At 40.9% G+C, this 14,983-nt stretch overlaps 1 protein-coding gene across 2 annotated transcripts; it reads left to right on the top strand.

The window, feature by feature from the left end:
• Nucleotides 1–22: 22 nt before the first annotated feature.
• Nucleotides 23–13,249, top strand: LOC116052005 (fibulin-7). 2 transcript variants are annotated; one of them, XR_004895267.1, is made up of 9 exons: nt 634–1,075; nt 2,356–2,518; nt 4,854–5,030; nt 7,364–7,489; nt 7,632–7,769; nt 8,377–8,514; nt 8,888–9,026; nt 12,391–12,838; nt 12,893–13,249. XR_004895267.1 is itself a non-coding variant. In XM_031302497.2 (8 exons), the coding sequence occupies exons 1-8, from the start codon at nt 998–1,000 to the stop codon at nt 12,761–12,763; spliced, it is 1,332 nt and encodes a 443-aa protein (XP_031158357.1). In that variant the 5' UTR covers nt 23–997; the 3' UTR covers nt 12,764–13,249. The 2 variants fall into 2 exon arrangements, 1 of the variants encoding a protein (XP_031158357.1); XM_031302497.2 differs by having other exon boundaries at nt 23–1,075; nt 12,391–13,249.
• Nucleotides 13,250–14,983: the final 1,734 nt, after the last annotated feature.

Raw genomic sequence — 14,983 nt, 5'->3', positions numbered from 1 at the left:
GTCAATGTTTTAATTTAACTGTGTATTACGCAGTTACAACGAACCGAGTTTATGGTATTTTAAAGACAAAACAGCTGAAGCCAAATCTCTTCATCGCTTTATTAGCTTCTTATAATACATCCATATGTATTAGCTACGTATTTATTTCCTTGTTTTTAACGCTCACGCACTCACGCGCGCGCACACTCGTTGTTGGCTCGAATTCACGCGCTTGTGCCGTCCTGCCAATGACCACCAGGTGTAGCTCTGACTCTACAAGCGAACCCCTAAAATACAAGCTTGTCCAACGGTAACTTCGAGCCAATAAACAATGCAAGTCCGGTAGTGAGTAAAATGTTTAGTCAATAGACTATACAGGCTTAAAATGAGTGTTGTTCTATCTGATCTACAAAACAATGACTCCTTAACGGTTAGTGTTAGTGGCAGTGATGTTACAGATTGATAATTGTGTGTGTGTTTATCCGACTCAGTCAATCAGAGATACGGTTTAACGACCTATTTCGTAATGAGCATCATAATATCCCGAGGAAGGTCTGAGATCCAGTCATTTGAGTTTCTAAGGAAAAGGAAATTGTTTACCCTATGGCAGAGTAGGCCTAAGCAAACACAATTAGGTCATATTACATTTGTGCATTTTGCCAGATATAGCTGACTTTATGTTGTGGGCAACTTTCCTTGACAGCAACATAAAGATGTAAAGAGAAAAGCATACAAGGTGGGAGTATCTCGGTGGGAGGGATTCTTGCTGCAGGAAACTAGGTGGCGTGCAGAGCTGCAGAGGCTGAACTTTCCGAGAGCGCAGATAAAGAGAAGGGAGCGCATCTCTGTCTCAGACACCTGATGAGCATCCTCCAAACTCTTTAAACCAGGGGACAGAACTTTACAAGAAATAACTCTTTTTGGATATTAAGCAAGCATCATAAAAAAAGAATCCTTCTAAATCTTGGAGAACACCAACAGGGAACATCATTACTTTGTTATTACTGTACTTTAAGAGATGGCATGGTCTTTTCGACGCAGGTGTTTGCTTTTGCTGTGTTTGACAGCTATCCAGAGTGGTCATGGTGCCGTTCAGGTAAGAGCAATTTACTCAACATTAGTTTATGCAACAACAACTCACTCTGCCGCTTGGGCAAACGGGCTCAATAAAGTGTTTTAGATATCAAATCTCAAAATCTGAGCAAACCATATTTGTGAATTAGGCCTATTCATAAATTTGAGGAAAAGTAATCCATTTTAATATCTTAATCTTATTATCCATAAAAAGTCACCCCAACCAATAATATTGTCTGGTATGCTGTTTTAGCACTTTATCCAATTGTGTGTAGGCTATGTGTCATTTTAATTTTTGCAAAGGTTTGTGCAGTCTATGTTTCCACTGGAGAAATTACTCTACACGTTTTGCTTTTCCAAAAAAACATGTGTTTGTAGCATGAATTCATTGTAGCATCCGGATATGAGTCCTCTCATGTCTTGTCAGCTGGTGGCATTTCCCTTTTGCCTGGGGCAGGTAAAAGGAGCAGAGCACTAACTACTACACAGGTCCAAACTATGTGCACAATGAATATTAATGTATTGAAGCTAGTTGTGATTGTACAAGGCCCCTCCAAATTACCAGTGCAGGAATTTAAGGTATGCTGCACAGAGAAATTGTTCCTATGAGCATGTGATTAATAAACCCTCCTGAAAGGATTAGAGGCACTTTCTCTGAGGAACTTTGTAATGGCTTGACAAGCTTTCTCTCTCAAGTAACTGCTTATGGCACCCATGCTATTTTAAGTCTGCCCATTCAGGATTATCCAATGAGCATGTGCCTACCACCATGCAAAATTTACAGAGGAACAGCATTTTGGACTTAGGTCCCACTGACATCTGCCAGACAGCTTTTGTCCAGCTGTGTCTGCCACTAGAGTTGTGATAGTAAGTGGAAAAGGGGCTGAGGGAGAGAAGAAGAGAGATGGTGGGCCTAGAATATCTCACATGTGAGTGCAATGAAGTCTAATGGAAAGTAGTGGAAAGCAAATATAGTTTAAAATAAAAGAAATTGTGGTGACTGAATCATGCAAGTAAAAACGTGTTACATAATGTATTTTAATATGAATGAAAACTCTTTGTAACCATAACAACCATGTGCCCACAAATAAGATGGTTTAAGTTTCAATTACATCATGCTCCACAGCTGCACATTAATGTTTATTCACAGCTCATGTTTTATATTTTATGACCATTAAACTGAGGTAACCTTTATTCCTGCGCTCGTTTTCTCGTTGGAAAGTCATTGCCTTTTGAAATGTTTTTGCCATGGCTCTTTTATAACTCTTAATTCTGCTCATAGTGCTCATTCTTTATCCACAGACGTGCATGGATAAGCACCAGGTGGTTGGGGTGCTTCGTCAAATGGAGAAGTTTCTGAAAGGCCAGGAGATGCGATTTACGGAGGGCCTCAGGATCATGAAGTCAAAGCTGGCAACGCTTCAGAACTCTGTCTCCAAGTTACCTCAAGCTGACCAGTCAGCTGGTGAGTAATAAGCAGATAACACACACCACCACCCTAGTCATCATATTCCTCATCATAATCATCATCATCATCTTTAAAGGCCTTTTTTTCTCAGCAGACATTATGACTCGTCATAGCAGGAGTTACTTATAATATGAATGGCTCTGTTCTATCAAGTGTCTGAGTAAGTCATGGCAGTGTGACAGTGAGCCAGCATGCACAATGGCAGGACCCTGACACTGAAGTAGCTAAATGGAATTCAGCCATCCTTCATTCATTACTTTTCCCACTGTCACTGTCAAAATGTCTTCTCTGAAAAGGATATTTTGCCCTAAATCATAATCTTCTAACTTGTTATTATATAGGCTACAGTAGTTGTCAATTATTAAATCCAACTGACTCACTTATCCTGGCTGATGAGACCTCTGCACAGGTTGTGGCTGGGCAGAGAGCTATGCAGGGATATACATAATGTCACCATCATGTTACATATGTATGAATCCATTCCATTCCATTAGATTGGACATTTTACAATAAACTGGGTAATGGAATTTGGCGAGGTTATTATTTTAAACGTGTCTAATTGCTCAGGTAAATAAATTAATGAATGTGTGGTGTTTCTATTTATAGAAGTTAGAAACTACTGTTTGCTCTGTCACTGAAGCATGATTTCTTTGTATGTAGTCTACCATTATCTGCTTGTTTGACCATTTGGCATAAATAATGTAGGGGGAAATTTGATTAATTTGAAGTATTTAGTATTTATGCAATATTTCTGTCCTAAAAAGTGGCTATAGTTTTCAAATTTACAATTTAAATACAATTGATTGAGATGATTTAAAGTGTATTAAAATGATCTGGTGGATGCCATTCTGATATTACTTTATGATGAGTAACTATGAAATTGATTTTATATAGTCATGACTTAATATACATTCTTTAGGTATATGCTGTAAAATCAACATACCATAAAGACAGGCTGGTAAAAATGCAGAATAGATGAATAGATTTTTTCCACTGATAAACGCACAGTAAATGGTTGGCTTTAAAACTATAAGTTGGATTTTGATTATTTTACGCATTTATTTTCACAGAAAGAGTTTACAGAATGAGTGGTCATTTAATTGACAATCCATACTGTATAAAGTTTCAATGCATCGGCATATGCCTGAGGTCTTGCTCAGTAATTCAGTGAATGATTGTTCACTTAAAGGAAACAGAAAATTCCAACATATCAAATGTACCATGTAACATTTTGGGAACGTTAAATTGTTTAAAGTTGATCTTCAAACAGTTTTTACATACTAGAGAGCCAGATATGGCTTCTTCTATTATGGAATGATATATTCACCCAACAGTGCGAGGCCATCTCAGTTACAGAGCTGGGTACTTGACGGGGGAAGTCAAATTGTGGAATTGTGTTGTTTGGCAGTAGACACGGAGACCAATTTGTTAGTGATGGACCAGTGCAGTCCATAACTCTGGAGAGTACTTGGCAAGACAGGAGGAAGCTGATGTTTTACATTTACACATTAATAAAGGCTCAACAAAACTAAACTGAAATGATTGTACCACCTGCTTTAAATGTTCAGATCAGGATGAAAATCCAAAAATCCACATTTAAATACAATTAAAAAAGAAAATGGATACAGATATAGTTACAATGAATGAATTAGTAGAATATAATTTGATAATAATGTTATCAAAATAATGTTGTGCAGCATTCACCATCTTCTTTCAGAACTCATCATCATTAGGCGTATTTAGCCTATTCTACTCTATATGCTTCCCTATATACAACGCATGCAAACACCATATTATACACAGTTATCTTTCATATTGTACCACTGTGACATCATGCTCAAACTTGGTTTGAGAAAAAAAAGTGGTCAGAGAAAGACACAATGGGCTTTCATTATACTACAAGCACGAGCTGGACATGATGGAGGTCTGGCCATGGGAGACTGACTGAGTAGTTTTCACTTTAGGTTGAAAGAATAGGAAACATTTTCTCTTATAGTTGGATAAAGCATAAATTCTCATAAAAGTAAAAAATTTATTGTCCATTCACCATGTTATGTAATGTAATTACGTTCTATATTATACACGCCTTAAACTTTCCAGAGAAGGCAACATAGCATAACATTTGGCTGCTGGTGAAATTCTGACTCATAAAAATGGCCGGTGCTGTGCTGGTTGACTGTAAATGAGGCATTTGAACCGTCCTCTCCCATGAAGGCAGTGCACTGCCCAGTGACACGTGTATATCCCCAGGCAGAGAATGCCAGAGGATGTCGGGAGGCTTACTCCACATGTGACCAGCCTTCCTCTCGTGCTCTCTTTCTCTCTCCCACAGCTCCCACCACCTGCCCCTCTCTGGAAGCCCCTGCTCACGGAACCAAGTTTGGCTCAAAGTATTTTGTTGGACATGAGGTCCATTTCATTTGTTCCCATGGCTACCATCTTGTCGGTTCTGCCACGCGTGTCTGCCAGGACAACGGCACCTGGACTGGCATCAGTGCCATCTGTAAAGGTAAGCAAGATACAGGAATTCCAGGCCTATTACCCCGCTAAAAATCTTCATTTCTAACCATGTGTGAGGCCAGTGTTACATTTGATTCAGGTGAGGAATGCAGTCTCACTTCAGCTAAACCTGTTTTCATCACAGGTTTAGGAGCTTTTCACCCCCATGACTTTCTCCAAATACAAACACACATCTAATACTTTTCTGAATCGGTGGAATGTTTTGGGTCAGGAACTGCTATGTCTGTGCATTATTCACTGTTCTGCAGAAATCCCCGCACCAATTTAGGGCGAATTTGGCTCAGCAGTGTTTGAATGCAGGCTGAAAGAGACAGCAGCACGCACACGCACACACACACACACACACACACACACACACACACACACACACACACACACACACACACACACACACACACACACACACACACACACACACACACACACACACACACACACACACACACACACAGATAACAGGCAAAGAAAAGAGGCATTCTTTAGTGGCTGGAGCTCCTCTGCGTACTGAATGAAGCCCTCATTAAAATGGCATTAAATGTCTCTGAACACAGAAAAACACCTGTACTGCATTCCACTGTGGGGTGCCTTACCCTCCAGGTTTCTACTCCTCATGAGCAGCAGTGGTTGGGCTACTGTAAGATAAACCCTACCTCTCTTGCTCATGTTTCCCTGGTTCTTTGACAGCAGTCCCACTGAACAGGGTTAGGTCCAGACATTATATCCACACCATGGTCTGATAGCACAGAAGTATGCTAAGCATGCTATTGATAGCCCCTTCAGCCTGTGCTGGTGGCAATCTTCCAGAAATTCCAAGTGGCGCACTCAGTTGAACATGTGCATACGTTTATTGACATTCATGGTTAAAACAACATGAGAAGGTTTGACTCTGCACAATATTATCCCTGTTTGTGTTTTTCAGCCCGGTAAAAGAGGTCTAAATTTAGTCATTTTTCAAAAGGAGTATTGACAGAGTGTGAAAACTTCAAAGTTAAGAAGAGTTTAAAAATATCTAGCAGAGTGAAGTGGGCCTTTTCATGTTATGGCTCTGGCTGTGGTGGCCCCTGGGGAAGTCAAAAACATTAAAGAGATTGGTGCTCGTCCAGTATACTGTGGCCTGCCTCTTAATTTTAACATCTGCACAACTCTCAGAGCTGACTGCAGAAACAAAGATCATAAGGCACGATATACTATTTTTCCTACCTTTTGTTTTCATTTTGTAGTACTTGTGTATCGAGTGAGAGTACATTCTATATAGGTTTATCATCTTCTTGGTTTGATGGTTAATAATCTATATGCCACAAATACGACTTAACATTGGTGGGTAAATGAATATGTACTTTATACATACTGAGACGTCTCCAGTATGTATTCAGTAGGTGTAAGTCTTACTCACAATCAAAGGAATTTACAGTAAGTATGCTAAAGAAGCATGCATGAAGCTTGCATGGAAATGTGAGTAGAATTACTGTTAACCTGAGAATTTTGTTATGGGAACTCATTGACTTATTGAGAATAGTTTTCACAACTGTTTGTTTTGCAGAAAGAAAAAAAACTTCAAATTTCCAAAACAACAAAGGCATGTATGCATTTATTTTGATGTTTCACAATGCTATAAAGATATGAGTAAAACATAGTATACGTCCATATAGACTTACGCCAACAATTGAAACTTTGAAGATGCAGATGGATTTCATTGAATTACACTTTAATAGTCATCCCCAATAGATCAAGATGACTACTACTTTTCCACAAATGGAACAAATATAAGGGCGTCACTGACTTACTGTTGGCATACTGTGCCCATAATGACAGTACCAGTTTCTCATTCTTAAGTATCAGTTATCAAAGTGGGTGGACACTCATTGCCGCTCCATGGATGGATGGTAGACAGGGTTTACAAGGCTTACAGAGTCTCTTTAATTTGTTTATGTATTTTTCAGGACCACCTTACCATCACTTTTCCTTGTGCAGTTTGATAAATTGGGCTGCGGATGATTTTAGCCAACCATTGTGTCGATTTCTTTTATATATTTTGTTCTGAAACCCATATTAAGCACAGTCTTATTGATTTTGTCAAGGTTGACAGAAGCACACTGAGAATATATAAGGAACTGTTAAAACAATGTCGAAGGACGCATCAAAACAAAAACAAAAAAAATTCTATATATATTGTAATATATATTTCAGAAGAAAGCATCTCCAAAACTGTAGCTGTTGTGCCTTTGATCTGTATGCATCAGTATAATGAGAAAATGGAAACATGAGGTTCAGAAGAAGTTTCTCAACAAGTTGACCACAGCGATTTCTCTCCTACACCCACAGATATAAGTGAGTGTGCAAGTAATCCCTGCCAAAATGGAGGTACCTGTGTGGAAGGTGTTAACCAGTACAAATGCACCTGCCCCCAGAACTGGAGTGGCTCTCACTGTCAGCACCAAACCCAGACAGGTTGGTACCACAGACTCTTTGTTTCGTTTGTATTTGAATGTCAGTCAAGACTGAGATATGCTACTCTACATGTTTACAATGTGTTCAGCTCAAGATGAAATTAGCATAGGTGATCATTTATCATCTTTTCTCCCTCATGCAGCACCACCCGAGTGGAGTGTTATGAACGATCCAGCATTTAGCCGGAGACCTCGCTGTGCCCAAGTGAATCGAGCCCAACACTGCAGCTGTGATGCAGGCTTCCACATGAGTGGCACCTCTGACAACAGTATCTGTCAGGGTGAGCTGTAATTACGTTGTTACTTAGTTGATCCCTGTAGAGAAAGTCTCCTTTTGCTGCTCCTCCTCTTAGGGAAGCAAGGTCAGCTACAGAGCAGTTTCTCTCGAGCTGGTGCTCTGCTCAACGCGACTCAGCAGGACAAATAGCAGATGTTATAGGGACTTTACTGCTGAAAAGATCCCTAAATACCCAAATATTTTACTCCTCTAGTGAATATGGTTACAAATGAGAGTAATCTGTGGAGCCAGTCTGTGAAAAAACAAAATAATCCTCTCGAGAGGTTACAAGCAGATTAGCATCCATTTAGGTCACAGTTCAGTTGCTGTTAAGATGTAATTGATTGAGTAACATTTTGAAATGAGCATTTTCATGCAGTTGCCTCAGATGTGGTCATATCTAATATGGTTAAAAGGCAAAACTAAGGGACCTAAATGTGATGATAACCTGAGACACAAAAACAACATACTTTGGTTCCTCAGAGTGTGTTGTAAACTGTACAAGGTATATCATTACCTATATCTCCTCCCTCCTAGTTACTTTTACGTGCAAAATGGCCTGGTCATGATGCATGTTTAAGGCATGCATTTCTTTGTCTGTTTCTTGACAGATGTAAATGAGTGTGAGGTGTACAGGCTGGACCAAGGAGGGAAGCTGTGCGTCCACGAATGTGTGAATGTCCCGGGTTCGTACCACTGCTCTTGCCCCAGCGGCTACAAGTTGCTCCCAGATGGGCGGAGCTGTGAGGGTGAGTGACAAGAGGGAACAGAGGACAAAGGCTCATTCACAGAACCCTGGCTGCAGATCTGGCTGGGTATGTAGCTCCAGAGAGGAATACCTGTGACTTAAAAAGACGAGGAGCCCAAAACCTTATTACCACTTTCATTTGCACCCCTGAAGCTTACAGTGCTTGCCAGTGGAATGAATGACCTCACCCGTTCCCTGCAGAAGGATCTTTAGGACATGAAGCGTTTGTGGGAGACTAAACTAAAAAACCAAATAAACAGTCACAGCACAGCACCCCCTGCTCAGACTGTGGTAACCAGGAAGCAGGGAGTCAGTCTGGCAAGTCTCTCTCCCCGCTTCTCATTCTTACATGCCTCTGCTGTTTTGTCTTCCAGATGTGGACGAATGTTTAAGCCAGCAGCACAACTGTAGCGGAGGGACAACTTGTATCAACATGGGGGGAGGCTTTCAGTGTGTCAACCCAGAGTGTCCCCGTTCTCATGGCGACATCAGCTATGTCAAGACATCTCCCTTGTAAGTGGATACAACCCAATGTGACCCGTTTGCTTTCTTTGTCATTTGTTTTGTCAGTGAAAAGCCAGGATCACATCATCCACATGTCAGCAAGAAATTGTCATACATTTTCAAATGAAAAAATAAATCAGACCAAACTGTGAGACACTAATGGGCTCCATTTTGACTTGAAATACAAGAAAAGCAGAAATAAAACCGATCATTGCTGTGTTCAGGTGTGCCAGTAACCCATGCAAGTGAACCACATGTGTAATTAAGGTTAAAATACATGTATCAACTGGCATTGAAGAGCTGCACTTGAGCAAGGTGTTACAGCCTCAGAGTTCTCCAGCTGAACTATGTAAAGCAAAATTCAGACTTGGGACTTAGTTTTTTTGGCCATCATTGCTATTGGTAGAAATAACATTAAACTCGCCATGTTAACTGCTGACATCTGGCAGCGCAGCAAAATCACTAACTGCCAAGTTAACCAAACTTTTTTTGGATGAGAATTCGAGGCTGCCGATAAAACCATTACTAAAACTGTTTTAAAGATCCATCACAGTGTACTGCCAACCTCCTGGTTCCACGTATTGCTGTAGTTGTATGTTCACAGTATTCCTGTACAATGAGTGACAATTACAAAGATTTTAGGGGGAAACACACTTTCAGTTTTACCTTAAAAAGGGGGTTTAGAAATTCTGGCTTTCAGACTTTCCTTTTGAAGCACCTACCATGGAAGGATCCTTGACTTGTGAAACCACATCTTTAGCGTCAGCATGTCTTTAGACTTTTTTTTTTAAACAAACTTTATTAAAGGGGTGGTTCAGAATTTTGGACGTAGGACCTCATTTCCAAGTTAGCCAGTGTGTTATTTATCAGTGGAGACCGTTTTCAACACTTTTCATCCAGTCCTTCCAGTTGCAGAGTTCGCTGGTGCTAGGCTAGCGCAAGTCAACAGTATCTGCTAGCCTGCCAGTCTTACACATTCCACAGTACACCCGAGGCAAATAAATTATAACGCCAGACTATCGATGTAAGTGTCTGTTGATAGAGTAATAATTAAAACTACCCTTGCATCGCATTGCAATACTTTCTTCCCTGTAGTTGGTAGCATAGGCTACAGCAGCGGCGGAGTGATATTACCTAGGCTACTGAGAAAGCTGATTGACATGACAATCACGCAAGTTTATTTACCTGCCGCTGTGAGCTCCAACTAATTCCACTCTGCCAGGCTAAAACTCACATAACGTTACCGGTACATGAAAGCACATGGGCTAGCAATTTGCATGTAAACTGTCCAAGCTTACATGACGTTTCTGTCAGCAATTACCTAAAGTTAGCGGTTAGCCCAGCCAGGTATCTACCAAGAGTGTAGCTATACCATTAGCTAACGTTGTCACTCTCCACAATGCATTGAACTGTAACGTTATCTCCACTAACGTTGTCAGTCTCAATCTATCAGTAGCAGCTAGGCTAACGTTATAAAAGGGGCTAGCTTTATTAGCTAGAGTAGCCTACCGAAAGTTATTACCTGTTCATCAGTAGCTGTTGGTGCATTCGTTGTCAGTGACTTGTGGTCCTTTAGATTGTGGGGTTTTTCAAAGTCGTCTGGTCTAAAATGATCACTACACATTTGCCACTTGAGTAGAGTCTCCACCTTGATGTCCAAGCCAGCAGCTACTAGGTTTCCCGACTGGAGTGCACTTCTCTGTTTACTTTTTGGCGTAGTACTACTAACCTAGCTAAGTAAAATTCCGCCGCTGCTAAGAAACTAGTCTCTCAAAATGTAATGCGATCATTGAGATGGAAGGGTAGTTTTATTTCTAACATTATTTTATCAACAGACATTTACATCGATAGTCTGGCGTTATAATGTATTTGCCTCGGGTGTACTGTGGAGTGGGTAGGACTGTTTTTAATGGCAGGCTAGCAGATACTGTTGACTTGCGCTAGCCTAGTACCAGCGAACTCTGCAACTGGAAGGACTGGATGAAAAGTGTTGAAAACGGTCTCCACTGATAAATAACACACTGGCTAACTTGGAAATGAGGTCCTATGTCCAAAATTCTGAACCACCCCTTTAACACAGTATTTTTACAATACAAAAAAACACAACGGTATAGGGATTCTTTTTTCCAAAGTGCACACAAAAATACATTTTCAGTTCATAAAAATAAATAACACAGAAAGCGGCCACAGTGCTTCAGAGGCGCATTCAAAAGATGTAAATAAATGCTAAAGGTGAAGAAGGTGGTCATATTGACAAAAGCAGTACGGTAATATAGGGAAGGCATGGGGTTTGTATGCTTTAACTTTAGCGTAGTTGTGTGCACAATACTGTAACGGCCGACAGGACACTGTTGTGCTCTGCGCTGAAGCACTGCAAAGGCACATGGGACTTTGTTTTGAACGGTTCCTGTCTTCGTCAAAGTGTGTTTTAATGATGTTCTTTTAATGTTTTGGGTGTGCATTTATGTTACCTGGGTTTTAGTGTTGTAGGTCTGATTTAGTGTTTAGTGTTCATCTACATGTAGTGGTGTAACCATGACCGAGACTTGGGTGGTGATTGCTTCTGGGCAGTGAGGGTGCACTTAATGTTTTTGAATAATATGGGAATAAACCATCAGACTGTCACAATATGGTGCTGAAGATAGCTGCCTGTCCATGTTTGCAGGATGGAGTATTTGGGTAAGCCTACCCAAGCCTGCATTACCTGCTGTCCTTGGTTATAGCTGTATCACAGTGAAGCAGAATGTCCGTAAATGATTTCTTTTCTTCTTTAAAGCCACGTAGAACGTCTGTGTCCTGGCCAAAAGTTTGGAGACATTACAACTTCCGTCTCCCTATTTGCCAGTCATCAGGCAAATGAGGCAAGCTGCCTCATTTAAAAGCCTGAAACAAAGCTCTGTCTGCTTCTATTGAACAATCAATGTGGTGAAATACTGCTCCACTGCCAGCAGAGGGGATAAATAAATGTTTGGGAAAACACTTGTAACAAGACAGAAAGCAGGGAGTCGAGACAGTAGCCGTGTCCCCATTTTATACTACATAATACTGCTATGCAGGTTTTTGGATTGTAGTGCACAAAGATGGAAGTTTGGAAGTAGGCTACTGCTCACAACGCAGACAAAAGTTCACGGCTTGCTATAATCCAAGACTTCAGGGCACATGACCTCATGTGTACTGTATGTATGTGTCACTTCTCTTTAGTCACAAAGAAACAGTTATAAACATGTTCCCATAATTATGTAATCATTTTCTCAGTAACAAAATGGTTGCATTACGTGACAACTACCCAACACACAGAGAATGGAAATAATTTACCACTTTGTCCTGTAACGCCCCGCTACTTATTAATACGTGCTGCATTTCTGTCCTGCAGTCAGTGTGAGAGAAACCCCTGCCCCATGGACAGCCGCTCCTGCCACCTGGCTCCTAAGACCGTGTCTTTCCACTACCTGTCTCTGACCTCCAACCTGCAGACTCCTGCGACACTTTTCCGTATGGCGACCGCCGCCGCCCCAGGGCGCACAGGGCCGGACAGCCTGCGCTTCGGCATAGTGGGCGGAAACTCCCGAGGCATCTTTGTCATGCAGCGTTCAGACAGGCAAACTGGTGAGCTGATTCTGGTCCAGCAGCTGCACGGGCCGCAGGAGATCAGCGTTGATGTGGACATGTCTGAGTACAGCGACCGCACCTTTCAGGCCAAACATGTGGCTAGAGTTACCGTTCTGGTTTCACCCTACAACTACTGACAGTGAGCTGGCGAAGGAAGAAGACTAGAGACAGAAGAAGAAGAACAAGGAAGGGTGTGTAATGGGCACTGAGTGAAAGAGTTTTTTAATCCCATATCAGATTATTCATTTGTCTGAGTAGCCAGTCGCAGGCCAGTATTTGTTCAGTGGCCAAATTACCAAAAGAGTGCGAGCGTGACAAGCCAATATTTAACAGTCATATTATAAATAACAATATATGGCGAAAACCCATCATAGATGCTTTTTTTATGTAGTGTCAGTATGAGCTTTGACTGATGTTTGACTGAGTGTGTTTGAATGCATGAAAACTAGCTAAACAAAAGCATGAGTGGGTTGGGTGGGATGGAAAACTGTTTTTGACATTGCTGTTGCTTTATGTTTGTATTTTTATGTCTATTATAGATCATGTCTGTGTAGCTCAGGGTCCGGCCCCGGGGCTGATGCACTGCCCTCGCTTTATTGATGATAAATCCCTATAAGACTTTAGTGCTCCTGTGGCTCTAAATTATTTGAAACATTATTCCTGGTTTTTACATTGTAACATACTGTAAGCCACATATTTATCTTCCATCATATACTGTATATTTGTTTTTTGTTTTTCTACTAGCTTAAAGGAGCTGTACTCGATATTCAGTACATTAATATAGCAGCAAACAAATATTTGCTGTGTAAAGATATAGTGGAGTAATGGCGTCCTGAGCAGAGAAGGAAGTCACACTCCCTCTGTTTGTGTGTGTGTGTGTGTGTGTGTGTGTGTTGTAATCCGAGTGTGTGAGAGCTGTTCCCAAGCCCGTTGTTCTTTTCAGTCTTTCGAATTTCCCAATACTTTAAATACCTATGTTTTTTTCGCGGACATATGCACACACGCACGGCTATCAGAACAAAACAGAGAAGTTCAGATCACAACATACACAAAGGGGAGTGTGACTTCATTCTCTGCTCATGACGCCATTAATCCACTATATCTTTGCATAGCAAATCTTTGTTTGCTGCTATATTTATGTTCTTAACGTCGAGTACAGAACCTTTAAGGCACCATCCATTATACTAAGGGAGTTGTTGTTTTTTTAACAGTAGATGCAGTACTGTACGTGGGCATATTTTTTCTATTACTCATATTCTGTATGTTACCTAGAAATCATTATATTCTAAATCAAAGATGATTTGGCAAGCTTGCAAATGCACTACACAATTTAAGCGGAATTTTAATTGTCTCTGCATAACTGAAATAAAGTCAGTCTAACATTTCAGTATTTGTTAGAACTACCTCACTTGACGCTGAACAGTGTGCGATTAAATGTCCTTGTGGCAGTGCTTGTTTTCATTCTACGTTATGAGTGAATTTTAATGAGCGAAATTCAAACCAACGCATAGTTGATGAATGAACGCTGGATGGCTATAAAAGGTGCTCTGACTGAATGGATGAAAGGTTAGAGAGGAAGAATGTGTGTTTTATAATATAACCCCTGGGCAGAAGTTCACAGACAATACAAATCAAAGCAGCATTTCCCACATGTCTGGGAAACAAATGGAGTTTCACAGTATTTCTCTTTCTACAAGGAACAGTAACTATCACATTTTAAAAACATATCTCATTCAGTCTAATACTTGCTAGAGAAAGAAGAGACTAATGTTCACCACATGTGTTCTCTTAACTTCCTTTACTCTGTCCTCCTCTCACATCTCCATCTAGGGGTTTACATTGCAATAACAGGCTCCAGAAGAGCTGCATGCTTCCAGGAGGGAGTGGATGGTGAGAATCAAAACACATGCCCTGACGCCGGTACACACTGCTCTGAAAATGACAACGTGCCTTTAACAGCAGGCGTAATTTCCTTCAGTAACCATACCAGGAGGGATCACATTGCAGTCTTTGTTTCAGGCTTGTGCTCAGGCCATTTGATGTGCACGTTTCATCCATTCTGAGGCGGAAGGATATATTGCCAGACACAATTGGAGAGCACTGAGCTACATAACACATGCCATTTGCTAAAGAGTAATGATAAAAATATACAGTAAGGGCTTTGAGGCAAAGCCAGCACAGAGACACGGTGACAGAAACATGGCGACCTTAGTGCTCTGTCGATTCTTCCTCGTAGTGCTTATTGTGACTTTAGTGATGAATGAAAGGCATTGTTGAGGGATTTTGCCATACTTTTATTATCCAGGAGAGGAAAGAGGGCTCCTGTGGATCATCTTTCATGTGGGATAAATGTTTAG

This window comes from Sander lucioperca, chromosome 15 (genome assembly GCF_008315115.2).
Source record: "Sander lucioperca isolate FBNREF2018 chromosome 15, SLUC_FBN_1.2, whole genome shotgun sequence".
Classification (NCBI taxonomy): Eukaryota; Metazoa; Chordata; class Actinopteri; order Perciformes; family Percidae; genus Sander; species Sander lucioperca.
This window is presented reverse-complemented; position numbering and strand designations above follow the sequence as displayed.